Source organism: Bombina bombina, chromosome 2, assembly GCF_027579735.1.
Source record: "Bombina bombina isolate aBomBom1 chromosome 2, aBomBom1.pri, whole genome shotgun sequence".
Taxonomy (NCBI): Eukaryota; Metazoa; Chordata; class Amphibia; order Anura; family Bombinatoridae; genus Bombina; species Bombina bombina.
In genome coordinates, this window is record NC_069500.1 from 332,495,050 (window position 1) to 332,522,558 (window position 27,509).

General features: G+C 38.1%; 1 protein-coding gene across 1 annotated transcript in view; it reads left to right on the forward strand.

Annotated features, from left to right (window-relative positions):
- Positions 1 to 26,763, forward strand: part of LOC128648813 (syncytin-2-like) — an 80,104-nt gene extending 53,341 nt beyond the window's left edge. Inside the window, exon 2 of the mRNA XM_053701687.1 lies at positions 24,822 to 26,763. Coding sequence (XP_053557662.1) covers positions 25,210 to 26,703 — 1,494 coding nt within the window. The 5' untranslated portion in view covers positions 24,822 to 25,209 and the 3' untranslated portion in view covers positions 26,704 to 26,763. The remainder of the gene's footprint in view (positions 1 to 24,821) is intronic.
- Positions 26,764 to 27,509: the final 746 nt, after the last annotated feature.

Below are 27,509 nucleotides of genomic sequence, written 5' to 3' on the forward strand. Positions count from 1 at the left end.
AATGAAGACAAATTTGATAATAGAGTATGACATTTTAAGCAACTTTCTTAAAATCATACCTAGGTAAGCTTCAAAAGCTTGGAGGTAGCTGCTGATTTGTGGCTGCAGAAATATATACCTCTTGCCATTGGCTTACCAATGTGTTCAGCTAGCTCCCAGTAGTGCTTTTCTGCTCCTTCAATAAAAAACAGGGCCGGATTGGGCCGCCGGGATACTAGGGAAAATCCCAGTGGGCCGGCAGCTGCACATAGTGTGTGTAGAGCTCATTCAAACCATAACGCAATCGCAAACTATCTGCTTTTCTAACTCTAAGACAGATCTAGCGCAAGCTGCATAGGGAAGAATGCGAGTCATCCAGTACCACAGAGACTTACTGATAGATCGGTCAGACGCTCTGGTATGCAAAGTTGCCTAGGCACTACGTCACACATGTAGGAAGTGAAAGAACGCGCGGTAGGAAAAATGTTTTAACTGCTGGACACGGGACAGATTGAAGCTCTTACTCCGAACACCTGTCAGTTAAATAGATCAGGTAGCTGAAGGATGAATGATTGAAACGGATATACATGGGCATCTGTCATGAATACCTCAGGATTTAGCTGCTAAGGGGTTAATTCTGTTTAGTTTGTGAACTAAAAACAGTTTTTTGTTTTTCAAGAAGAATTGTGTCCTGTGCTTGTTTGTGTTTTCTTTGAAGTGCCAGGAGCCTCATAAATGCTTTGTAGTATACACTGAATAGAGCTTTATGGCTCAAGCTATCAGCTCCAGAGATACAACACAGTCCTTCTTCCCCATATCCTGAGGAGGTCAATAAAAGGACATTAGTATAATGTATATACGTGTTTTTAAAACTGTTATGACATTAAATGAAGGGAAATATGACAACCTATGTCATATTTCTTTCATGTAATTAGCAAGAGTCCATGAGCTAGTGAAGTATGGGATATACATTCCTACCAGGAGGGGCAAAGTTTCCCAAACCTTAAAATGCCTATAAATACACCCCTCACCACACCCACAATTCAGTTTTACAAACTTTGCCTCCTATGGAGGTGGTGAAGTAAGTTTGTGCTAGATTCTACGTTGATATGCGCTCTGCAGCAGGTTGGAGCCCGGTTTTCCTCTCAGCGTGCAGTGAATGTCAGAGAGATGTGAGGAGAGTATTGCCTATTTGAATGCAATGATCTCCTTCTACGGGGTCTATTTCATAGGTTCTCTGTTATCGGTCGTAGAGATTCATCTCTTACCTCCCTTTTCAGATCGACGATATACTCTTATTTATATACCATTACCTCTGCTGATTTTCGTTTCAGTACTGGTTTGGCTTTCTACAACATGTAGATGAGTGTCCTGGGGTAAGTAAGCTTATTTTCTGTGACACTCTAAGCTATGGTTGGGCACTTTTTTTATAAAGTTCTAAATATATGTATTCAAACATTTATTTGCCTTGACTCAGGATGTTCAACATTCCTTATTTTCAGACAGTCAGTTTCATACTTGGGATAATGCATTTGTTTCAATCATTTTTTCTTACCTTAAAAAATTTGACTTTTTCCCTGTGGGCTGTTAGGCTCGCGGGGGCTGAAAATGCTTCATTTTATTGCGTCATTCTTGGCGCTGACTTTTTTGGCGCAAAATTTTTTTTTTCTGTTTCCGGCGTCATACGTGTCGCCGGAAGTTGCGTCATTTTTTTACTTTTTTTGCGTCAAAAGTGTTGGCGTTCCGGATGTAGCGTCATTTTGGCGCCAAAAGCATTTAGGCGCCAAATAATGTGGGCGTCTTATTTGGCGCTAAAAAATATGGGTGTCATTTTTGTCTCCACATTATTTAAGTCTCATTATTTATTGCTTCTGGTTGCTAGAAGCTTGTTCACTGGCATTTTTTTCCCATTCCTGAAACTGTCATTTAAGGAATTTGATCAATTTTGCTTTATATGTTGTTTTTTCTATTACATATTGCAAGATGTTCCACGTTGCAACTGAGTCAGAAGATACTTCAGGAAAATCGCTGCCCGGTGCTGGAGCTACCAAGCTAAGTGTATCTGCTATAAATTTTTGGTATCTGTTTCTCCAGCTGTTGTTTGTATTGCATGTCATGACAAACTTATTAATGCAGATAAAATTTCCTTTAGTACTGTTACATTACCTGTTGCTGTTCCGTCAACATCTAATTTTCAGAGTGTTCCTGATAACATAAGAGATTTTATTTTTTAAATCCATTAAGAAGGCTATGTCTGTTATTTCTCCTTCTAGTATACATAAAAGTCTTTTAAAACTTCTCTTTTTTCAGATGAATTTTTAAATGAACATCATCATTCTGATACTGATAATGGTTCTTCTGGTTCAGAGGTTTCTGTCTCAGAGGTTGATGCTGATAAATCTTTGTATTTGTTCAAGATGGAATTTATTCGTTCTTTATTTAAAGAAGTATTAATTGCATTAGAAATAGAGGATTCTGGTCCTCTTGATACTAAATCTAAACGTTTAAATAAGGTTTTTAAATCTCCTGTAGTTATTCCAGAAGTGTTTTCTCTCCCTGATGCTATTTCTGAAGTAATTTCCAGGGAATGGAATAATTTGGGTAATTCATTTACTCCTTCTAAACGTTTAAGCAATTATATCCTGTGCCATCTGACAGATTAGAGTTTTTTGGGACAAAATCCCTAAGGTTAATGGGGCTGTCTCTACTCCTGCTAAACGTACTACTATTCCTACGGCAGATAGTACTTCATTTAAGGATCCTTTAGATAGGAAAATTGAATCCTTTCTAAGAAAAGCTTACTTATGTTCAGGTAATCTTCTTAGACCTACTATATTTTTAGCGGATGTTGCTGCAGCTTCAACTTTTTGGTTAGAAGCTTTAGCGCAACAAGTAACAGATCATAATTTTATAGCATTATTATTATTCTATAACATGCTAATAATTTTATTTGTGATACCATCTTTTGATATCATTAGAGTTGATGTCAGGTATATGTCTCTAGCTATTTTAGCTAGAAAAGCTTTATGGCTTAAAACTTGGAATGCTGATATGTCTTCTAAGTCAACTTTGCTTTCCCTTTCTTTCCAGGGTAATACATTATTCGGTTCTCAGTTAGATTCTATTATCTCAACTATTACTGGAGGGAAGGGAACTTTTTTACCAAAGGATAAAAAATCTAAGGTAAATTTAGGTCTAATAATCGTTTTCGTTCCTTTCCTCACAACAAGGAACAAAAGCCTGATCCTTCATCCTCAGGAGCGGTATCAGTTTGGAAACCATTTCCAGTTTGGAATATATCCAAGCCTTATAGAAACCTAAAGCCAGCTCCTAAGTACCCATGAAGGTGCGGCCCTCATTCCAGCTCAGCTGGTATGGGGCAGATTACGTTTTCTTCAAAGAAATTTGGATCAATTCCGTTCACAATCTCTGGTTTCAGAACATTGTTTCAGAAAGGTACAGAATTGGCTTCAAGTTAAGGCCTCCTGCAAAGAGATTTTTTTCTTTCCCGTGTCCCAGTAAACACAGCAAAGGCTCAGCATTTCTGAAATGTGTTTCAGATCTAGAGTTGGCTGGAGTAATTATGCCAGTTCCAGTTCTGGAACAGGGGCTGGGGTTTTATTCTATCTCTTCATTGTACCAAAGAAGGTCAATTCCTTCAGACCAGTTCCGGATCTATCAATATTGAATCGTTATGTAAGGATACCAACATTCAAGATGGTAACTGTAGGACTATCCTGCCTTTTGTTTAGCAAGGGCATTATATGTCTACAATAGATTTACAGGATGCATATCTGCATATTCCGATTCATCCAGATCACTTTTAGTTTCTGAGATTCTCTTTTTAGACAAGCATTACCAGTTTTGTGGCTCTACCGTTTGGCCTAGCATCAGCTCCAAGAATTTTTTCAAAGGTTCTCGGTGCCCTTCTGTCTGTAATTAGAGAACAGGGTTTTGGTATTTCCTTATTTGGACGATATCTTGGTACTTGCTCAGTCTTCACATTTTCGCAGAATCTCATACGAATCGACTTGTGTTGTTTCTTCAAGATCATGGTTGGAGGATCAATTTACCAATCAGTTCATTGATTCCTCAGACAAGGGTAACCTTTTTAGGTTTCCAGATAGATTCAGTGTCTATGACTCTGTCCTTGTCAGACAAGAGAAGTTTAACATTGATATCAGCTTGTCAAAACCTTCAGTCACAATCATTCCCTTTGGTAGCCTTATGCATGGAAATTTTAGGTCTTAGGACTGCCGCATCGGATGCGATCTCCTTTGCTCGTTTTCACATGCGACCTCTTCAGCTCTGTATGCTGAACCAATGGTGCAGGGATTACACAAAGATATCTCAATTAATATCTTTAAACCGATTATACGACACTCTCTGACATGGTGGACAGATCACCATCGTTTAGTTCAGGGGGCTTCTTTGTTCTTCCGACCTGGACTATAATCTCAACAGATGCAAGTCTTACAGGTTGGGGAGCTGTGTGGGGGTCTCTGACGGCACAAGGGGTTTTGGAATCTCAGGAGGTGAGATTACAGATCAATATTTTGGAACTCCGTGCAATTTTCAGAGCTCTTCAGTCTTGGCCTCTTCTGAAGAGAGAGTTGTTCATTTGTTTTCAGATAGACAATGTCACAACTGTGGCATACATCAATCATCAAGGAGGGACTCACAGTCCTCTGGCTATGAAAGAAGTATCTCGAATTTTGGTTTGGGCGGAATCCAGCTCCTGTCTAATCTCTGCGGTTCATATCCCAGGTATAGACAATTGGGAAGCGGATTATCTCAGTCGCCAAACGTTGCATCCGGGCGAATGGTCTCTTCACCCAGAGGTATTTCTTCAGATTGTTCAAATGTGGGAACTCCCAGAAATAGATCTGATGGCTTCTCATCTAAACAAGAAACTTCCCTGGTATCTGTCCAGATCCCGGGATCCTCGGGCGGAGGCAGTGGATGCATTATCACTTCCTTACAAGTATCATCCTGCCTATATCTTTCCACCTCTAGTTCTTCTTCCAAGAGTATTCTCCAAGATTCTAAAGGAATGCTCGTTTGTCCTGCTGGTAGCTCCAGCATGGCCTCACAGGTTTTGGTATGCGGATATTGTCCGGATGGCCTCTTGCCAGCTGTGGACTCTTCCGTTAAGACCAGACTTTCTGTCGCAAGGTCCTTTTTTCCATCAGGATCTCAAATCCTTAAATTTTAAGGTATGGAGTTTGAACGCTTGATTCTTGGTCAAAGAGGTTTCTCTGACTCTGTGATTGACACTATGTGACAGGCTCGTAAATCTGTATCTAGAGAGATATATTATAGAGTCTGGAAGACTTATATTTCTTAGTGTCTTTCTCATCTTTTTTCTTGGCATTCTTTTTGAATACCGAGAATTTTACAGTTTCTTCAGGATGGTTTAGATAAAGGTTTGTCCGCAAGTTCCTTGAAAAGACAAATCTCTGCTCTTTCTGTTCTTTTTCACAGAAGGATTGCTAATCTTCCTGATATTCATTGTTTTGTACAAGCTTTGGTTCGTATAAAACCTGTCATTAAGTCAATTTCTCCTCCTTGGAGTTTGAATTTGGTTCTGGGGGCTCTTCAAGCTCCTCCTTTTGAACCCATGCATTCTTTGGTCGTTATATTACTTTCTTGGAAAGTTTTGTTTCTTTTGGCCATCTCTTCTGCCAGAAGAGTCTCTGAATTATCTGCTCTTTCTTATGAGTCTCCTTTTCTGATTTTGCATCAGGATAAGGCGGTGCTGCAAACTTCTTTTGAATTTTTTACCTAAGGTTGTGAATTCTAACAACATTAGTAGAGAAATTGTGGTTCCTTCATTATGTCCTAATCCTATGAATTCTAAGGAGAAATCATTGCATTCTTTGGATGCTGTTAGAGCTTTGTAATATTATGTTGAAGCTACTAAGTCTTTCCGAAAGACTTCTAGTCTATTTGTCATCTTTTCCGGTTCTAGAAAAGGCCAGAAAGCTTCTGCCATTTCTTTGGCATCTTGGTTGAAATCTTTATTTCATCATGCCTATGTCGAGTCGGGTAAAATTCCGCCTCGAAGGATTACAGCTCATTCTACTAGGTCAGTTTCTACTTCCTGGGCGTTTAGGAATGAAGCTTCGGTTGATCAGATTTGCAAAGCAGCAACTTGGTCCTCTTTGCATACTTTTACTAAATTCTACCATTTTGACGTGTTTTCTTCTTCTGAAGCAGTTTTTGGTAGAAAAGTACTTCAGACAGTGGTTTCAGTTTGAATCTTCTGCTTATGTTTTTCATTAAACTTTATTCTGGGTGTGGATTATTTTCAGCAGGAATTGGCTGTCTTTATTTTATCCCTCCCTCTCTAGTGACTCTTGCGTGGAAAGATCCACATCTTGGGTAGTCATTATCCCATACGTCACTAGCTCATGGACTCTTGCTAATTACATGAAAGAAAACATAATTTATGTAAGAACTTACCTGATAAATTCATTTCTTTCATATTAGCAAGAGTCCATGAGGCCCGCCCTTTTTTGTGGTGGTTCTGATTTTTTTGTATAAAGCACAATTATTCCAATTCCTTATTTTATATGCTTTCGCACTTTTTTCTTATCACCCCACTTCTTGGCTATTCGTTAAACTGAATTGTGGGTGTGGTGAGGGGTGTATTTATAGGCATTTTAAGGTGTGGGAAACTTTGCCCCTCCTGGTAGGAATGTATATCCCATACGTCACTAGCTCATGGACTCTTGCTAATATGAAAGAAATGAATTTATCAGGTAAGTTCTTACATAAATTATGTTTTTATATCAAACCGATTCTCCCAATGAGATTCCTGGTTGTATATATGAAGATAGATTTATCTAGCAGAAATTATAATGGATTCTATAATTTCAGGCAAGGGTTTAGTTTATTGAAGGTCATAAAGGACAGGGGTGGTTTCTTAGCCCACCCAGGAGGGTGTGGTCAGGCAACTTGATCTCTGGAAAATATGTATAAAGTTTGATGTTTCAACATGTAAAATTGTTATTCTTACAAGGGGAGCTGTTCTGCAGAGTAAGGACCATTGCTTCATGCCAGTCCCCAGGCGCAGATCTTGAGACTAGTAAAGTATTCAATCTGTTTTTCTCCTTTTTTATTTTAAAAAAACTGTTTGCTGTGTGTAATTTTATTTGTAATAACTTTTGATTAATAATGCATTGTGCATAATATTTTTGGCATACTAAATAATTCCTTTATTAAGCTTTGGCCTTTGTCTAATAATTGAACCATGTTACTGAAAGAGACTGGAATATTAGAACTGTATAATTTAGGTGATTTTCTGCTAAATTGTATTCAGGGAGTTAATGTGTAAGTTTAGGTTTTTCCTTAGGATTCTCCCTTTAATAAATCATAAGTGGTGGCAGTTTTTGAGCTATATATTATAGTTAGTTTGATGTGGGTGGCATTAAAGGGGAGTTTTGGGCATTTCTTTTAAGTCTAGTACAGACTAGAGAGTGTTGTTAACCCTTGCACCCACTGAACTAAATCACAAGCTTGTCTGTTGTGGCTAGATTGTGACATATTAGTGAGAGTAGAAGGGGTCTGATAACGCTTTCTGTGCCAAATAAGTGACTGGCGCAGGGTTGGGTAACCCTGGTCGTCACAGCATCCATTGAACATTGTGTGGTGTGTGGTCTATGAGACCTGATCAGTCATTGACTAAATGAGAGGGAGCTTGTTTTAGGCATTAGGTGAATGAGGTGACTATGCTCCTTGGGCAGTAGTACATGTTAATATTGCTAACCAAGGATATTGCTAACCAAGGATATAATAATTTGCAAGTATAGGGGTTGAGATTGTTATGATCTGTGACAGACTTCCTAATTGTGTAGGGTAGTATAAACATAGCTAGAAGGTATATTATATTAGGCACTTGATGATGTTAGACTTAAATAATAGAGGGATTAAATAATTGATTTAGAATTTGTGTTTTATCTGATAGCTTTGGTTATTTAGAGGTAGTGGGCAATTTAAAGAAAAGAAGTTGAAGAAACCCTGTGCTGTAAAATTATTTCTTTCATGTAATTAGCAAGAGTCCATGAGCTAGTGACGTATGGGATATACATTCCTACCAGGAGGGGCAAAGTTTCCCAAACCTCAAAATGCCTATAAATACACCCCTCACCACACCCACAATTCAGTTTTACAAACTTTGCCTCCCGTGGAGATGGTGAAGTAAGTTTGTGCTAGATTCTTCGTTGATATGCGCTTCGCAGCAGGCTGGAGCACGGTTTTCCTCTCAGAGTGCAGTGAATGTCAGAGGGATGTGAAGAGAGTATTGCCTTTTTGAATACCATGGTCTCCTTCTACGGGATCTATTTCATAGGTTCTCTGTTATCGGTCGTAGAGATTTCTTCTACCTCCCTTTTCAGATCGACGATATACTCTAATATACCATTACCTCTACTGATTCTCGTTTCAGTACTGGTTTGGCTATCTGCTATATGTAGATGAGTGTCTTGGGGTAAGTAAGTCTTATTTTATTTGACACTCTAAAGCTATGGTTGGGCACTTTATTTTTAAAGTTCTAAATATATGTGTTTAAACTTATATTTGCCATGATTCAGGGTAATCAGTATTCCTTATTTCAGACAGTCAGTTTCATTATTGGTATAATGCATATGAAGGATTATTTTTTCTTACCTTAAAAATGTTTCAATTGACTTTTTTCCCTGTGGGCTGTTAGGCTCGCGGGGGCTGAAAATGCTTCAAAATATAGGCGTTGTACTTAGCGCCAATAATGTGGGCGTCATCATTTTTCATTGCTTCTGGTTGCTAGAGGCTTGTTCATTGGCATTTTTTCCCATTCCTGAAACTGTCACTTAAGGAATTTGATAATTTTGCTTTATATGTTGTTTTTTCTATTACATATTGCAAGATGTCTCAACTGGACCCTGGATCAGAATCTACTTCTGGAAAGACGCTGCCTGATGCTGGTTCTACCAAAAGTTAAGTGCATTTGTTGTAAACTTGTGGTAACTGTTCCTCCGGCTGTAGTTTGTGATGAATGTCATGATAAGCTTGCTAATGCAGATAGTATTTCCATTAGTAATAATCCATTACCTGTTGTTGTTCCTTCAACATCTAATGCTCAGGATGTTCCTGTTAATGTAAAAGAATTTGTTTCTAAATCTATTAGGAAGGCTCTGTCTGTTACTCCTCCTTCCAGTAAACGTAAAAGGTCTTTCTTTCATGTAATTAGCAAGAGTCCATGAGCTAGTGACGTATGGGATATACATTCCTACCAGGAGGGGCAAAGTTTCCCAAACCTTAAAATGCCTATAAATACACCCCTCACCACACCCACAATTCAGTTTTACAAACTTTGCCTCCTGTGGAGGTGGTGAAGTAAGTTTGTGCTAGATTCTACGTTGATATGCGCTCCGCAGCAGGTTGGAGCCCGGTTTTCCTCTCAGCGTGCAGTGAATGTCAGAGGGATGTGAAGAGAGTATTGCCTATTTGAATTCAATGATCTCCTTCTACGGGGTCTATTTCATAGGTTCTCTGTTATCGGTCGTAGAGATTCATCTCTTACCTCCCTTTTCAGATCGACGATATACTCTTATATATACCATTACCTCTACTGATTCTCGTTTCAGTACTGGTTTGGCTTTCTACTACATGTAGATGAGTGTCCTGGGGTAAGTAAGTCTTATTTTTGTGACACTCTAAGCTATGGTTGGGCACTTTTATATAAAGTTCTAAATATTTGTGTTTAAACATTTATTTGCCTTGATTCAGGATGTTCAATATTCCTTATTTCAGACAGTCAGTTTCATTATTTGGCATAATGCATTTGAATAACCAATTTTCTTACCTTAAAATTTGACTTTTTTCCCTGTGGGCTGTTAGGCTCGCGGGGGCTGAAAATGCTTCATTTTATTGCGTCATTCTTGGCGTGGACTTTTTTGGCGCAAAAATTTTTTTCTTTGTTATTTCCGGCGTCATACTTGTCGCCGGAAGTTGCGTCATTTTTGACGTTTTTGCGCCAAAAATGTTGGCGTTACCGGATGTGGCGTCATTTTTGGCGCTAAAAGCATTTAGGCGCCAAATAATGTGGGCGTCTTTTTTGGCGCCAAAAAATATGGGCGTCATTATTGGCTCCACATTATTTAAGTCTCATTGTTTATTTGCTTCTGGTTGTTAGAAGCTTGTTCACTGGCATTTTTTCCCATTCCTGAAACTGTCATTTAAGGAATTTGATCAATTTTGCTTTATATGTTGTTTTTTCTTTAACATATTGCAAGATGTCTCAGATTGATCCTGAATCAGAAGATACTTCTGGAAAATCGCTGCCTGATGCTGGATCTACCAAAGTTAAGTGTATTTGCTGTAAACTTGTGGTATCTGTTCCTCCAGCTGTTGTTTGTAATGAATGTCATGACAAACTTGTTAATGCAGATAATATTTCCTTTAGTAATGTTACATTACCTGTTGCTGTTCCATCAACATCTAATACTAGTGTTCCTGTTAACATAAAAGATTTTGTTTCTAAATCTATTAAGAAGGCTATGTCTGTTATTCCTCCTTCTAGTAAACGTAAAAGGTCTTTTAAAACTTCTCATTTTTCAGATGAATTTTTAAATGAACATCATCATTCTGATTCTGATAATGATTCCTCTGGTTCAGAGGATTCTGTTTCAGAGGTTGATGCTGATAAATCTTCATATTTATTCAAAATGGAATTTATTCGTTCTTTACTTAAAGAAGTCTTAATTGCATTAGAAATAGAGGATTCTGGTCCTCTTTGATACTAAATCTAAACGTTTAAATAAGGTTTTTAAATCTCCTGTAGTTATTCCAGAAGTATTTCCTGTCCCTGATGCTATTTCTGAAGTAATTTCCAGGGAATGGAATAATTTGGGTAATTCTTTTACTCCTTCTAAACGTTTTAAGCAATTATATCCTGTGCCATCTGACAGATTAGAGTTTTGGGACAAAATCCCTAAGGTTGATGGGGCTATCTCTACTCTTGCTAAACGTACTACTATTCCTACGGCAGATAGTACTTCTTTTAAGGATCCTTTAGATAGGAAAATTGAATCCTTTCTAAGAAAAGCTTACTTATGTTCAGGTAATCTTCTTAGACCTGCTATATCTTTAGCGGATGTTGCTGCAGCTTCAACTTTTTGGTTGGAAGCTTTAGCGCAGCAAGTAACAGATCATAATTCTCATAGCATTGTTAATCTTCTTGTAAGAATATTATAATATCTAGGGAGCATATATATACATTGTATCATTTTTATATGTTATGTTTAATTGTAATGTATCTTTTCTGTATCCCTTTAATATTCAATTGTAGCTAGACGCATAGTGACCTTTATACACACATTTTACATGTACTTTTGAACCCTTGAGCTATGTGTGTGAAAACACTGCTGATGTAAGGAATTTTAGTTAGGTCAAAGGTAGATATACATCAGATTGGAATATTTTGAGATCCTACATTACTCCTTTTTCCTGTCAGTCATAAATTTACTTAATATCTTCAAGGATATCTGACAAATGTGATGTACAACTTACAGGATGCCAGATGTTTTTTCTTATTTTAGAAATGAGCTAATGACTACAGATTTCAATGTATTCTGAAATGTATATAACTGGCTAACTTGACCAATAAAGTTAGAGTTGTTCTGCAAACATATCCTTGTGTCTTGTGAAACAACCCTCCAAGCGCTTGTCTCTACACTTTGCAGTGCAGATACCAGAGTCCTGAAGCAGAGGAGAACAAGAGGGTCGTGGTCCTAGAGGAGTCCTCTAACAAATGGTGCCAGAAGTGATAGCTTGTCAAGGGGTAAGTGAAACACTTGTTTTGCACAGTTTTTTGCTTACCCATTGTCAAACTAGAACCCTATAGGACCAGACACTCAGGTTATTTAAAAAAATATATATATATATATATATATAGTGAGTGGGGAATGTGTATGTATGTTATGCATATCTGTGTATGTTGTGTATATATGTATATTTAAGGTGTTTTTAAGGTGTTTTTTTTTTAATGGAAATTTTTTGGTAAAAGTTGTTTTTTGTTATAAAGTAGTATCTGAGGTTAGAGGCCTCCAAGTGATACATGGTTTATTGATTAAATGGTATCTGAGGTTAGAGTCCTCTAATGATACATATTTATTGGTTCTTTGATATTAGATATTGTCTGAGGTTAGAGTCCTCTAGAGACATATGTTCTTATTGGTTAAAATAACATAATTTATGTAAGAACTTACCTGATAAATTCATTTCTTTCATATTAGCAAGAGTCCATGAGCTAGTGACGTATGGGATATACATTCCTACCAGGAGGGGCATAGTTTCCCAAACCTCAAAATGCCTATAAATACACCCCTCACCACACCCACAATTCAGTTTAACGAATAGCCAAGAAGTGGGGTGATAAAAAAGTGCGAAAGCATATAAAATAAGGAATTGGAATAATTGTGCTTTATACAAAATCATAACCACCACAAAAAAAGGGCGGGCCTCATGGACTCTTGCTAATATGAAAGAAATGAATTTATCAGGTAAGTTCTTACATAAATTATGTTTTCTTTCATGTAATTAGCAAGAGTCCATGAGCTAGTGACGTATGGGATAATGACTACCCAAGATGTGGATCTTTCCACACAAGAGTCACTAGAGAGGGAGGGACAAAATAAAGACAGCCAATTCCTGCTGAAAATAATCCACACCCAAAATAAAGTTTAATGAAAAACATAAGCAGAAGATTCAAACTGAAACCGCTGCCTGAAGTACTTTTCTACCAAAAACTGCTTCAGAAGAAGAAAATACATCAAAAATGGTAGAATTTAGTAAAAGTATGCAAAGAGGACCAAGTTGCTGCTTTGCAAATCTGATCAACCGAAGCTTCATTCCTAAACGCCCAGGAAGTAGAAACTGACCTAGTAGAATGAGCTGTAATTTTCTGAGGCAGAGTTTTACCCGACTCAACATAGGCAAGATGAATTAAAGATTTCAACCAAGATGCCAAAGAAATGGCAGAAGCTTTCTGGCCTTTTCTAGAACCGGAAAAGATAACAAATAGACTAGAAGTCTTTCGGAAAGATTTAGTAGCTTCAACATAATATTTCAAAGCTCTAACAACATCCAAAGAATGCAACGATTTCTCCTTAGAATTCTTAGGATTAGGACACAATGAAGGAACCACAATTTCTCTACTAATGTTGTTAGAATTCACAACCTTAGGTAAAAATGTAAAAGAAGTTCGCAACACCGCCTTATCCTGATGAAAAATCAGAAAAGGAGACTCACAAGAAAGAGCAGATAATTCAGAAACTCTTCTGGCAGAAGAGATGGCCAAAAGGAACAAAACTTTCCAAGAAAGTAATTTAATGTCCAATGAATGCATAGGTTCAAATGGAGGAGCTTGAAGCGCCCCCAGAACCAAATTCAAACTCCAAGGAGGAGAAATTGACTTAATGACAGGCTTTATACGAACCAAAGCTTGTACAAAACAATGAATATCAGGAAGAATAGCAATCTTTCTGTGAAAAAGAACAGAAAGAGCAGAGATTTGTCCTTTCAAGGAACTTGCAGACAAACCCTTATCTAAACCATCCTGAAGAAACTGTAATACTCTCGGTATTCTAAAAGAATGCCAAGAAAAATGATGAGAAAGACACCAAGAAATATAAGTCTTCCAGACTCTATAATATATCTCTCTAGATACAGATTTACGAGCCTGTAACATAGTATTAATCACAGAGTCAGAGAAACCTCTGTGACCAAGAATCAAGCGTTCAATCTCCATACCTTTAAATTTAAGGATTTCAGATCCTGATGGAAAAAAGGACCTTGAGACAGAAGGTCTGGTCTTAACGGAAGAGTCCACGGTTGGCAAGAGGCCATCCGGACAAGATCCGCATACCAAAACCTGTGAGGCCATGCTGGAGCTAACAGCAGAACAAACGAGCATTCCTTCAGAATCTTGGAGATTACTCTTGGAAGAAGAACTAGAGGCGGAAAGATATAGGCAGGATGATACTTCCAAGGAAGTGATAATGCATCCACTGCCTCCGCCTGAGGATCCTGGGATCTGGACAGATACCTGGGAAGTTTCTTGTTTAGATGAGACGCCATCAGATCTATTTCTGGAAGTTCCCACATTTGAACAATCTGAAGAAATACCTCTGGGTGAAGAGACCATTCGCCCGGATGCAACGTTTGGCGACTGAGATAATCCGCTTCCCAATTGTCTATACCTGGGATATGAACCGCAGAGATTAGACAGGAGCTGGATTCCGCCCAAACCAAAATTCGAGATACTTCTTTCATAGCTAGAGGACTGTGAGTCCCTCCTTGATGATTGATGTATGCCACAGTTGTGACATTGTCTGTCTGAAAACAAATGAACGATTCTCTCTTCAGAAGAGGCCAAAACTGAAGAGCTCTGAAAATTGCACGCAGTTCCAAAATATTGATCGGTAATCTCACCTCCTGAGATTCCCAAACTCCTTGTGCCGTCAGAGATCCCCACACAGCTCCCCAACCTGTGAGACTTGCATCTGTTGAAATTACAGTCCAGGTCGGAAGCACAAAAGAAGCCCCCTGAATTAAACGATGGTGATCTGTCCACCACGTTAGAGAGTGTCGAACAATCGGTTTTAAAGATATTAATTGAGATATCTTTGTGTAATCCTTGCACCATTGATTCAACATACAGAGCTGAAGAGGTCGCATGTGAAAACGAGCAAAGGGGATCGCGTCCGATGCAGCAGTCATAAGACCTAGAATTTCCATGCATAAGGCTACCGAAGGGAATGATTGTGACTGAAGGTTTCGACAAGCTGTAATTAATTTTAGACGTCTCTTGTCTGTTAAAGACAGAGTCATGGACACTGAATCCATCTGGAAACCCAGAAAGGTTACCCTTGTCTGAGGAATCAATGAACTTTTTGGTAAATTGATCCTCCAACCATGATCTTGAAGAAACCACACAAGTCGATTCGTATGAGATTCTGCTAAATGTAAAGACTGAGCAAGTACCAAGATATCGTCCAAATAAGGAAATACCACAATACCCTGTTCTCTGATTACAGACAGAAGGGCACCGAGAACCTTTGTAAAAATTCTTGGAGCTGTAGCTAGGCCAAACGGCAGAGCCACAAACTGGTAATGCTTGTCCAGAAAAGAGAATCTCAGGAACTGATAATGATCTGGATGAATCGGAATATGCAGATATGCATCCTGTAAATCTATTGTGGACATATAATTCCCTTGCTGAACAAAAGGCAAGATAGTCCTTACAGTTACCATCTTGAACGTTGGTATCCTTACATAACGATTTAATATTTTTAGATCCAGAACTGGTCTGAAGGAATTCTCCTTCTTTGGTACAATGAAAAGATTTGAATAAAACCCCATCCCCTGTTCCGGAACTGGAACTGGCATAATTACTCCAGTCAACTCTAGATCTGAAACACAATTCAGAAATGCTTGAGCTTTTACTGGATTTACTGGGACACGGGAAAGAAAAAATCTCTTTGCAGGAGGTCTCATCTTGAAACCAATTCTGTACCCTTCTGAAACAATGTTCTGAATCCAAGGATTGTGAACAGAATTGATCCAAATTTCCTTGAAAAAACGTAACCTGCCCCCTACCAGCTGAGCTGGAATGAGGGCCGCACCTTCATGTGGACTTAGAAGCAGGCTTTGCCTTTCTAGCTGGCTTGGATTTATTCCAGACTGGAGATGGTTTCCAAACTGAAACTGCTCCTGAGGATGAAGGATCAGGCTTTTGTTCTTTGTTGAAACGAAAGGAACGAAAACGAATATTAGCCCTGTTTTTACCTTTAGATTTTTTATCCTGTGGTAAAAAAGTTCCTTTCCCACCAGTAACAGTTGAAATAATAGAATCCAACTGAGAACCAAATAATTTGTTACCCTGGAAAGAAATAGAAAGTAGAGTTGATTTAGAAGCCATATCAGCATTCCAAGTTTTAAGCCATAAAGCTCTTCTAGCTAAAATAGCTAGAGACATAAACCTGACATCAACTCTGATAATATCAAAAATGGCATCACAGATAAAATTATTAGCATGCTGAAGAAGAATAATAATGTCATGAGAATCATGATGTGTTACTTGTTGCGCTAAAGTTTCCAACCAAAAAGTTGAAGCTGCAGCAACATCAGCCAAAGATATAGCAGGTCTAAGAAGATTACCTGAACACAGATAAGCTTTTCTTAGAAAGGATTCAATTTTCCTATCTAAAGGATCCTTAAACGAAGTACCATCTGACGTAGGAATAGTAGTACGTTTAGCAAGGGTAGAAATAGCCCCATCAACTTTAGGGATTTTGTCCCAAAATTCTAATCTGTCAGACGGCACAGGATATAATTGCTTAAAACGTTTAGAAGGAGTAAATGAATTACCCAATTTATCCCATTCTTTGGAAATTACTGCAGAAATAGCATTAGGAACAGGAAAAACTTCTGGAATAACCACAGGAGCTTTAAATACCTTATCCAAACGTTTAGAATTAGTATCAAGAGGACCAGAATCCTCTATTTCTAAAGCAATTAGTACTTCTTTAAGTAAAGAACGAATAAATTCCATTTTAAATAAATATGAAGATTTATCAGCATCAACCTCTGAGACAGAATCCTCTGAACCAGAAGAGTCATCAGAATCAGAATGATGATGTTCATTTAAAAATTCATCTGTAGGGAGAGAAGTTTTAAAAGATTTTTTACGTTTACTAGAAGGAGAAATAACAGACATAGCCTTCTTTATGGATTCAGAAACAAAATCTCTTATGTTATCAGGAACATTCTGCACCTTAGATGTTGAAGGAACTGCAACAGGCAATGGTACTTTACTAAAGGAAATATTATCTGCATTAACAAGTTTGTCATGACAATCAATACAAACAACAGCCGGAGGAATAGCTACCAAAAATTTACAGCAGATACACTTAGCTTTGGTAGATCCAGCACTAGACAGCGATTTTCCTGTAGTATCTTCTGACTCAGATGCAACGTGAGACATCTTGCAATATGTAAGAGAAAAAACAACATATAAAGCAAAATTGAACAAATTCCTTAAATGACAGTTTCAGGAATGGGAAAGAATGCCAAGAACAAGCTTCTAGCAACCAGAAGCAATAAAAAATGAGACTTAAATAATGTGGAGATAAAAGCGACGCCCATATTTTTTAGCGCCAAATCAGACGCCCACATTATTTGGCGCCTAAATGCTTTTGGCACCAAAATGATGCCACATCCGGAACGCCGACATCTTTGGCGCAAAATAACGTCAAAAAAATGACGCAACTTCCGGCGACACGTATGACTCCGGAAACGGAAAAGAATTTTTGCGCCAAAAAGTCCGCGCCAAGAATGACGCAATAAAATGAAGCATTTTCAGCCCCCGCGAGCCTAACAGCCCACAGGGAAAAAAGTGTCAAATTTTTGAAGGTAAGAAAAAAATGATTAATTCAAATGCATTATCCCAAATATGAAACTGACTGTCTGAAAAATAAGGAAAGTTGAACATTCTGAGTCAAGGCAAATAAATGTTTGAATACATATATTTAGAACTTTATAAACAAAGTGCCCAACCATAGCTTAGAGTGTCACAGAAAATAAGATTTACTTACCCCAGGACACTCATCTACATGTTTGTAGAAAGCCAAACCAGTACTGAAACGAGAATCAGCAGAGGTAATGGTATATATAAGAGTATATCGTCGATCTGAAAAGGGAGGTAAGAGATGAATCTCTACGACCGATAACAGAGAACCTATGAAATAGACCCCGTAGAAGGAGATCACTGCATTCAAATAGGCAATACTCTCTTCACATCCCTCTGACATTCACTGCACGCTGAGAGGAAAACCGGGCTCCAACTTGCTGCGGAGCGCATATCAACGTAGAATCTAGCACAAACTTACTTCACCACCTCCATCGGAGGCAAAGTTTGTAAAACTGAATTGTGGGTGTGGTGAGGGGTGTATTTATAGGCATTTTGAGGTTTGGGAAACTTTGCCCCTCCTGGTAGGAATGTATATCCCATACGTCACTAGCTCATGGACTCTTGCTAATTACATGAAAGAAATAGTATTTTAAGGTTAAAACGGAGTTCGAGTCTCTGTTGGAATATAAGGATTTAATGTGGTATTTGAAGTATATAGTGTTGTATGCGGTATATATGTTGTAATATAAAAGGGGTATAATTCATAAAAATTATTGCATATTATCCATAAACTCTGGTATCAGCCTGGAAATTGTTTTGCTATTTTTTTTCTATGCGCAATCTGTTTCTTTCATGCTTGCTATAAACTGAACTTGCTGTATTGCATTTGTTTTCCTGCTTGCACACTTCAAATTGCTGTATTGCATTTGCATTTTCTAATTGCTTTGTTTAAAGTGATAAATTTTTATCATGGGATCTGCCAATAGTATACAAGAAAATGTTTCTAAACAAATGAAAATCAAATATAAAAGTTCTAAAGATTTACCTGCTAATGCTAGTCAAACTAGTTTACAAAATATTATCCCAAAGCCTTTACCTGATGAAACACCTAATGAATTTATAACTAGAATTATAGGAGAATATTATAGCTCTCCATTTCTCTTAAATTTTTGTAAATGGACCGAAGGTTTAATACCACAAATATCACATCCCTTTCCCAGAGAAGGTTCTTTAGTTGAACCATATATAACAATGATAAAATCTATGTGCATAGGTGAAAAAGGTAATAATGGTAAGCTTTTATTATATGGGGATCCAAGATGGAATAAAAAGTACATGAAAGAATGTGGGGAAGTGTGGATTAAAATGGCTTGTTTTTGGACAGATAATAATTCCCCTCCTCCATATTTGCTTCACTCTGATAGTGCAGCTCCGTCTGCCCCTTTAATGTCCCAGGCTACTGCAACGGGACATCCCTTTAACAAATTATATCCTGAATTTGTCTGCCTTAAGCAAAGACACTGAATAGCTAGAGGAAGCGGCTGCAATAATAGCGATATTACAAAGACCCAATTATAGACTTCCTGTAGTACGTGAATGCATTCAAGATAGTCTTACAACTTGCAAAATAGTCTCAGATATAACAAAAGACAATGTAACTGCAGAAATTAAAGGGACACAGCCACAAACATTAGCAATATGTAGTGACACTCTTCACACACAGCCAGAGACAGCAATTAAACACAAGGACACAGTTCAAACACAGGCAGAAACATTAGCAATACATAATGACACAATTAATACACAGCCTCAAGCAGCAGCTGTATATATTGACACAGTTACCACACAGCCAGAAACATCAACTATAAGTCATGTTACAGTTAACAGACAGCCAGAAACAATAGTAAGAAGTAAAGACATAGTTAAAACACAGCTAGAGACAGTAATATCAAACAAAGACATTACACAAAATAAACAAACAGAGAGAAAAGCACATAAGACTGTCACAATACAAGATAACAGAAAAGAGAATAATTATCAGTCAGAATATAGTGAGAGAGAACAGGTTTCCAATGATGAAAAAATAGAAAGTAATTGGAAAGATGAAAGTTCTGAGCAGAATAAGGAATTACCTAATAAACAAGTTAATGTTAAAACTATATCCACTAAAGGAATAGAACAAACAAAATCACACAAAAAGGGAATTAATAAAAGTACATCTGCAAGTAGTACTAGATCCAGAAGCAGAACAAGACAGCAAAAGGTTAAATCAGACAGAGAGAATGACAGTGATGAAGAAGAGGTTAACAACATAAGGGATGTAAGAAGAAAAGAAAGGAGATATGAAGAGGTTAAAAAGACAAGAGGTTCTATAGTACACACAGAGAATAGCGAAAGTGAGGAAGAATGTAATTCAGATGGGAATAGTGACATTGAGGAAGTTAGCGTAGCAGTAAAAATAAACAAACCTAGCAAAGATAAAAAGACAGCTAGCAAAAGCAAGAAAAATGCTTGTAAATCTAATCAGGAAGCTAGCACAGCAAGTGAGGACACAATAAAAGTTAAAGAAAACAGACACAGAAGCAGCATATCCATTTGTCACTGTAGGAAATTCTGTAATGATAAGACCACCAGACACATCACTCCTTGCACAATGGGCAGAAAAATGTCCTGATCCTTTTAAACGTCCTACAGGTGCCTTAGCTTACTTAAAAAGAATAACACAATACATGCATTTAGGAGGTCCTGATTACAGAATATTATTTTGCCTTATAACTAAGTATGCTGATATAGATCCTGTAGTAATGGCACCACAGTTACACCCAGAATATGATAAACCTAGATTTGATGGGGTATATGCATGGGAAAACACAGAACATGTAAAGAGAATGTGGGACAGCATCACTAAGTATTTTACAGAGAAAAGTGGAGACAGGAAAGACATTACAAGGGCCACAACATGCAAACAAACACAAAATGAATCTGTTTCAGAGTTTATAAAAAGATTCAGAGATTGCTGGATACAAGAATGTTGTTTAGACTTAGATGACAATATGGGTAAACTGTATGTACAATACATGTTGAATAATATGTTGCCACAAACAGCACAAATTATTAAGCAAGTTCTAACAGGAATACATTTGAAAACTCCCTTACAGTTTGAACAGGAGGTGAGGGAAAAAGACGCAGCTGGTGTGTTTCCTACTGAACAACTCAGTGGTGATTTTGCAGGTTTTCAAGGTGATAAATCAAATAGAGGACGAGGAAATAAACAAAGAGGTAATTTTAACAGACAAGGTAGAGGTAATTTTAATAATCAAGGTGGAAATTTTACTCAAAATCCAAATTTTAATCAAAATCCAAATTACAATAATCAAAACTTTAATGGCCAAAATGGCAATACACATAATAATCAAACTGGAAATGGTAATCAATACTATGATAGAGGTAATCAGGGTAATCAAGCTTGTTTTAATTGTGGGTCCCTAGATCACTGGAAGAGAGACTGCCCACACCTACAACAGACACAGTACACACAACAAAACTCACAAGGCACAAATCAGCATGCACAGACATACCAACAGCAGCAGCAGCGCATGCAATCACAAAATGCAGTACGTTTTCCCATATCCTGGAATGCTGGTAACACTTACTAGGACAGCCAGCAGACGGGACTCCTCACATGTTATATGGCTCAAATTACACACTCATGGGATGAGCTACCTCTCATCTCTATGACTGTCAATGAAGTTCCTTATGATTTTTTAGTTGACACAGGAGCTAGTGCTTCTAGCATCTCTAAACATGAATATCAAGGGCCAATTACTAATACATGTGAAAGATCTGTTGGCGTGGGTGGAGTCCCATTCCTTTGTCCCAAAACACCCTCCCTTCTTGTACATCCTACATCAGCACCACATGTCACATTAATGTACAAATTTCGCATTATGCCACAGTCCCCTGTAAACTTATTGGGACGTGACCTGTTAGGTCAATTAGGTATTGGCATTCAAATTGATCCACAAGGAGGTATACAAATTGACACACCATGGGATGAAATGAAAGTACCTGACATATCATACTTTGATTGTTTAGCTTTTCCTTTAATCATTGGTAATGATGAGAGCATGTATGATAATAAGTATCATGATGAATGCACTACTTTTTCTGACAATCAACAGACTCAAATAGCAACTGTGACACATGCAATGCAAATTTCTTTGCCATTCATATGAGAATCCTTTTCTTTCCTCAGTTTCCGTGCATGATACAGGACCCATAGAGCCTGATGGTCTGTACATAACCCCAACTCAGGTATTTGTCACTACACAAGATCACCTATGGCTATGGAAAGAAGGCCTAAACATCCTCCATGAACCTAAGTACATACCAATACAACCCCCTAAGGGTACTGATGCCTTATGTATGGTTACCATAGAGCCCCCAGCTCTGCAGATCCCTCCTACACTTGCTAGTCTGCCCCCATCCCTGTGGGCAAATTCTTCTACTGATCCTGGACTTATTTCTTGTACACCATACAAAGCTACACTTAAACCTAACTCTACACCAGTATACATAAAACAATACCCTTTGTCAAAGGACAAAGAGGATGGGATAGCTCCCATCATTGCAGAATTATTACAGAAAGGCATTATTGAACCTACCACATCACCTTACAACACACCTATTAACCCTGTCCGCAAGGCGGATGGTGTATCATGGAGAATGACACAAGACTTGCGAGCTGTAAATGCCCTAGTCCAACCACTTGCCCCAATAGTACCAGATGTAAATGCTATACTCACATCCATCCCCAGTGATGCCACTTGCTTCACTGTTATTGATTTATGCAGTGCTTTCTTTAGCATACCGGTAGACCCTCAAACAAGACCATTATTTAGTTTTTCATACAAAAACAGTCAATATAGATACTGTAGAATGCCACAAGGCTTTATTGATAGCCCGACTGCCTACTCCGCCGTGGTCCGCAAGACCCTTGAGTCATGGTCACCCCCTGAAGGTTCCGTTTTGCTACAGTATGAAGATGATCTTTTACTGTGTAGTAAAGATGAACGCTGTTGCAACATTTACTCTTTGCTCTTGCTGCACCACTTGGCTGACACTGGTCACAAAGTTACCCTAAAGAAACTCCAGCTTTGCAAACCTGAAGTACAGTACCTAGGTTTCACCCTTGCTGCAGTAAAAAGACTGCTTTCTCATGACAGGGTTAAAGCTATTTTGTCATTGCCTAAGCCGAAAACCAAAGAAGCTATGCTTTCCTTTTTAGGAATGGTTACTTATTGTAGGCAATGGATACCTGACTGTTCTTATTATGACCATATTCTTCGTTCAGTTACAGGAAAAGACTGCTCTTCCTTCATCAGCTGGACATCATCCCTGAATGAAGCATACGAGGCACTCAAAACTGCCTTGTGCAAGGCCCCTGCCTTGGGCCTACCAGACTACACACTGCCATTTCATCTATACTGCAAAGAGGGGGGTGGGACCGCAACTGCCGTTCTTGCCCAAGACCATGGGGGAGCATACAGGCCAGTCGCTTATTATTCCAAATTGTTACCTACCATTGTCCAGGGTATGCCTGCATGCTTAAGAGCCACTGCTGCCTGTGCCATGATGGTTGAGAAAGCACAGACTCTTGTACTATCCCATACGCTGATACTTCACACATCACATCAGGTATTACAGGTACTCAGTAACCTCACTACACAACACATGACAGCACAACGCCGTTCCGGCTATGAAACCATTCTCACATCTACTTCAAATCTTACTGTCAAATACATCTCTCCTTCTGGAGGCCCTGCTCCTCTTTTACATCAACTTTTAACTTTCACTCCTTTTGACACTGACGACACCCATGACTGTCTACAACTAATTCAAAATGATACTTCACCTCGCTCTGATCTTTCTTCTACTCCTAGTTTTTGTAGATGGGTCATGCTCTAAACCCTCTGATGGTTTATTTTTTACAGGTTTTGCTGTTGTACAACTCCCAAATATTGTTTTAACTGCAGGTTCTTTACCTTTTGTTTCTGCTCAAGCTGCAGAACTAGTTGCACTCACACAAGCATGTAAAATTTTTGCTAACAAAGATGTAACAATTTACACTGATTCCAGGTATGCCTTTGGTGTCGTACACGACTTTGGTATAATCTGGCGTAATAGAGAATTGTCACTGCTGATGGTAAAGGTATTTCTCATTCAACCTTAGTAAATGCTCTTCTAAAAGCACTTTTACTTCCCAGAACTATTGCCATTGTTAAGTGTAAAGGCCATAGCTCTGATAATTCTGACGTTCGTTTGGGAAATGATTTTGCTGACCATGTAGCCAAACATGTTGCTTTAAATGGTCCACAACACCCAGACTACACACACACACTTGATTCTTATTTGCATATGGTACATATCCCTTTGCTAGCACAAGACGCAGATTTAATCTCACTTCAACAATCAGCCACACAACATGACATTGCTTATTGGGAAAAACAGTGTCTGACTGCTGACCTTATGGGTCTTTGGTCAGACAAATAGGGGAGATTAGGTATTCTCAAAGCTGCAGCTCCACTCTTTATATCACATTATCATGGTTTTGGACACATGAGCAAGAAAAATACAGAACATAACATGTCACAACGGTATGTAATACATGATTTACACTCACTAATAGATGCACAACTAAGTAGATGCCTAACATGTGCACGCAATAATCCTGGAGGTACAATACATGGTAAATTAGATCATTTACCGCCACCTGATGGTCCTATGCAAACATTACAGATTGAATTTACACATATGCCTACTGCAAAAGGAGGCATAAAATACTTGCTGGTTATTGTAGACCAATTCAGTAAATGGGTAGAAGCTTTTCCCACAGCAAAAGAAAATGCTAAAACAGTAGCTAAAATTTTGTGTAAAGAAATTATACCTAGATTTGGCTGCCCTCTACAGATAAATAGTGATAGAGGTACTCCATTTGTCTCTCAAGTAACGCAACAGGTTTGTACTCTGCTGTCCATTGAATGGAAATTTCATATCCCATATCATCCTGAATCATCAGGTCAGGTAGAGAGGATGAATAGAACTATAAAGGAAAAGTTGAGGAAGGGAACTGATGGTACTTTTACTAATTGGCCTGAACATTTACCTGCAGTATTGGCAGAAGTCAGAATGACCCCTAGCGCCACTACGGGTTATTCACCATTTGAAATTTTAATGGGCAGACCCTTTCCTACTCCTTGGTGCAAACATAAAGGTGCTCTTGTGGTAAGGGGAGACCTGAATGTGATCCAAGAAGAATATGTTTTGAAACTTGTGGAGAAACTGAACAGTATCTATGGTGATGTATCTCTTTCTTTGCCATCCCCTTCAGGTACACCGACACATCCTTTCAAGCCTGGAGACAAGGTCCTGGTAAAGCGACTGCACAAGAATAAAAGTCTGGATCCTCCTTTTGGACCACCCACAGAGGTCATTGCAGTAACACGCACCGCAGTTCTCACAGACGAGAGCCCAACATGGATCCATGACAGCAGGATCAAGATATTCCCACAGAATTGGAAGACAGACGCTGGATCTACAGTGCCCGCTCCCCAACCCAACGAGCTATCATCTATGTGTTATTCATAACAGTCATTGCTGGTGCTGCCATTGGCCTAGTGGCTACTGTAGCCATTGGAGTCCCAACCTACAGTCCAAGTTCAATCCCTAGTCCTGGTGCGCCCCTGCACGATGATAATAATGACACCTCAAAAGCCAATATGTTGCACTCCCGCAGGTTAAGAGATCTACATCTCACATCATGGGAAAAAGGCAATACTTTTATTAAAACCACTGTGAACTTATATAAGGTGACTAATAAAACAACACCATGCTGGGTCTGTGGTTGTTCTCCTCATGGAGAGAAGTGGGGATATCCATATTATGGTCACCCTCTCAACGCTGACGATTTACATCATTTAATTACTTCACATACTATGTGGAACTTTACATTTAGTAACTCATCCAAAGACTTATCAGAAAAGCAAAAAGTACACCTTGTAAATTATGCTAATAATGGCTCCATAATGTCATGGAATCATAATGGTTCTATTTTTTACCCAGATACTATGAAAACATGGCCCCCAACTGTGTTATTTTCCTACAATGGTGGTTTAATAGATAGAACACGTAACAGTATTTCCATTTGGGATCACACTTATATTTCTCTGTACTATAATAAATCTCTAACATTAGATCCAGTACACAAAATCATTTATGATTGGTATAGATTAACTGTAACTGAAATGATTACTTTTACAGGTGCAACTATCTTAGGTAACCGTTCCTTACGTAAGAATCCATTATGTCCACCTACACCCACTTTACCTTATGGTTATTATTGGTTATGTGAAAAATGGGCTGTAAAAATGATACCATGCACACATCTTTCACCATGCTATTTAGGATATATCATCCCTGCAATACGCACTCACAACACACTGCCTAAAGATACACTTCGCCGGCGTAGAAGCGCAGCTTTTAGAGACTCATCTGCATCAGGCCTTACTGTTAAAACTAGTTATAATGAAATATGGTCTGCATCCTGGGTACCTAGCGCAGCATCCATTAGACTTTATTATAAGCTTAATCTCTTTGCAACACTCACAGATGAGGCTTTTAATTACACTACTGACACTATAGAATCACTCAGTATGAGACAAGAACAAATTGCACAAACCACTCTCCAAATTAGAATGGCGTTAGACTATCTTTTAGCGGCAGAGGGGTGTGTGTGCGCTAAGATTGGCGCAACTTGTTGTGTTTTTATTACCAATAATACAGGTAGAATACACCAAGATATAAATAAATTACATGAAGTCCAAAGTAAAATACGTAAACAAGCACATAGTGCCTTTGATGGTTTTGATTGGCTATTTGGTTTTGGCTCATGGATAGGTTCCCTTGGAATGCGTATTACAGGTATTATTATTGCTATTATTATTATCTTGCTAGTATATCTATTGTTTAAGCTTAGTGTATGTGCTATTAATAGATTCACATCACCTAATACCAAATCATCACCACACAATGTTCAATATGATCAATCTTACATGGCTATGTTACCTTCTACTTCTTCATTTCTTTCCACTCCCCAATACCTGACTATTATCCCATCTCGTTCTCCTAAACGTACTCTTTCCATTGAGCCCCCCAAAGACTCTCCACCCTCTCATCCTTCCTACCCTCTTTATCACACCCTCACTCTCAGGTAAAGTTTTATTCTTTTTGGTCTCATAATAATCCTAAGATATATATATATATATATATATATATATATATATATATATATATATATATATATATATATATATATATATATATATATATCAACCTATAATCTTTTTCTCCTTATTATATGTTATTCTTTCAGAATGAAAGGAGGCATTGTAAGAATATTATAATATCTAGGGAGCATATATATACATTGTATCATTTTTATATGTTATGTTTAATTGTAATGTATCTTTTCTGTATCCCTTTAATATTCAATTGTAGCTAGACGCATAGTGACCTTTATACACACATTTTACATGTACTTTTGAACCCTTGAGCTATGTGTGAGAAAACACTGCTGATGTAAGGAATTTTAGTTAGGTCAAAGGTAGCTATACATTAGATTGGAATATTTTGAGATCCTACATTACTCCTTTTTCCTGTCAGTCATAAATTTACTTAATATCTTCAAGGATATCTGACAAATGTGATGTACAACTTACAGGATGCCAGATGTTTTTTCTTATCTTAGAAATAAGCTAATGACTACAGATTTCAATGTATTCGGAAATGTATATAACTGGCTAACTTGACCAATAAAGTTAGAGTTGTACTGCAAACTTATCCTTGTGTCTTGTGAAACAACCCTCCAAGCGCTTGTCTCTACACTTTGCAGTGCAGATACCAGAGTTCTGAAGCAGAGGAGAACAAGAGGGTCGTGGTCCTAGAGGAGTCCTCTAACACTTCTTCAACATGCTAATAATTTTATTTGTGATGCCATCTTTGAAATCATTAGGGTTGATGT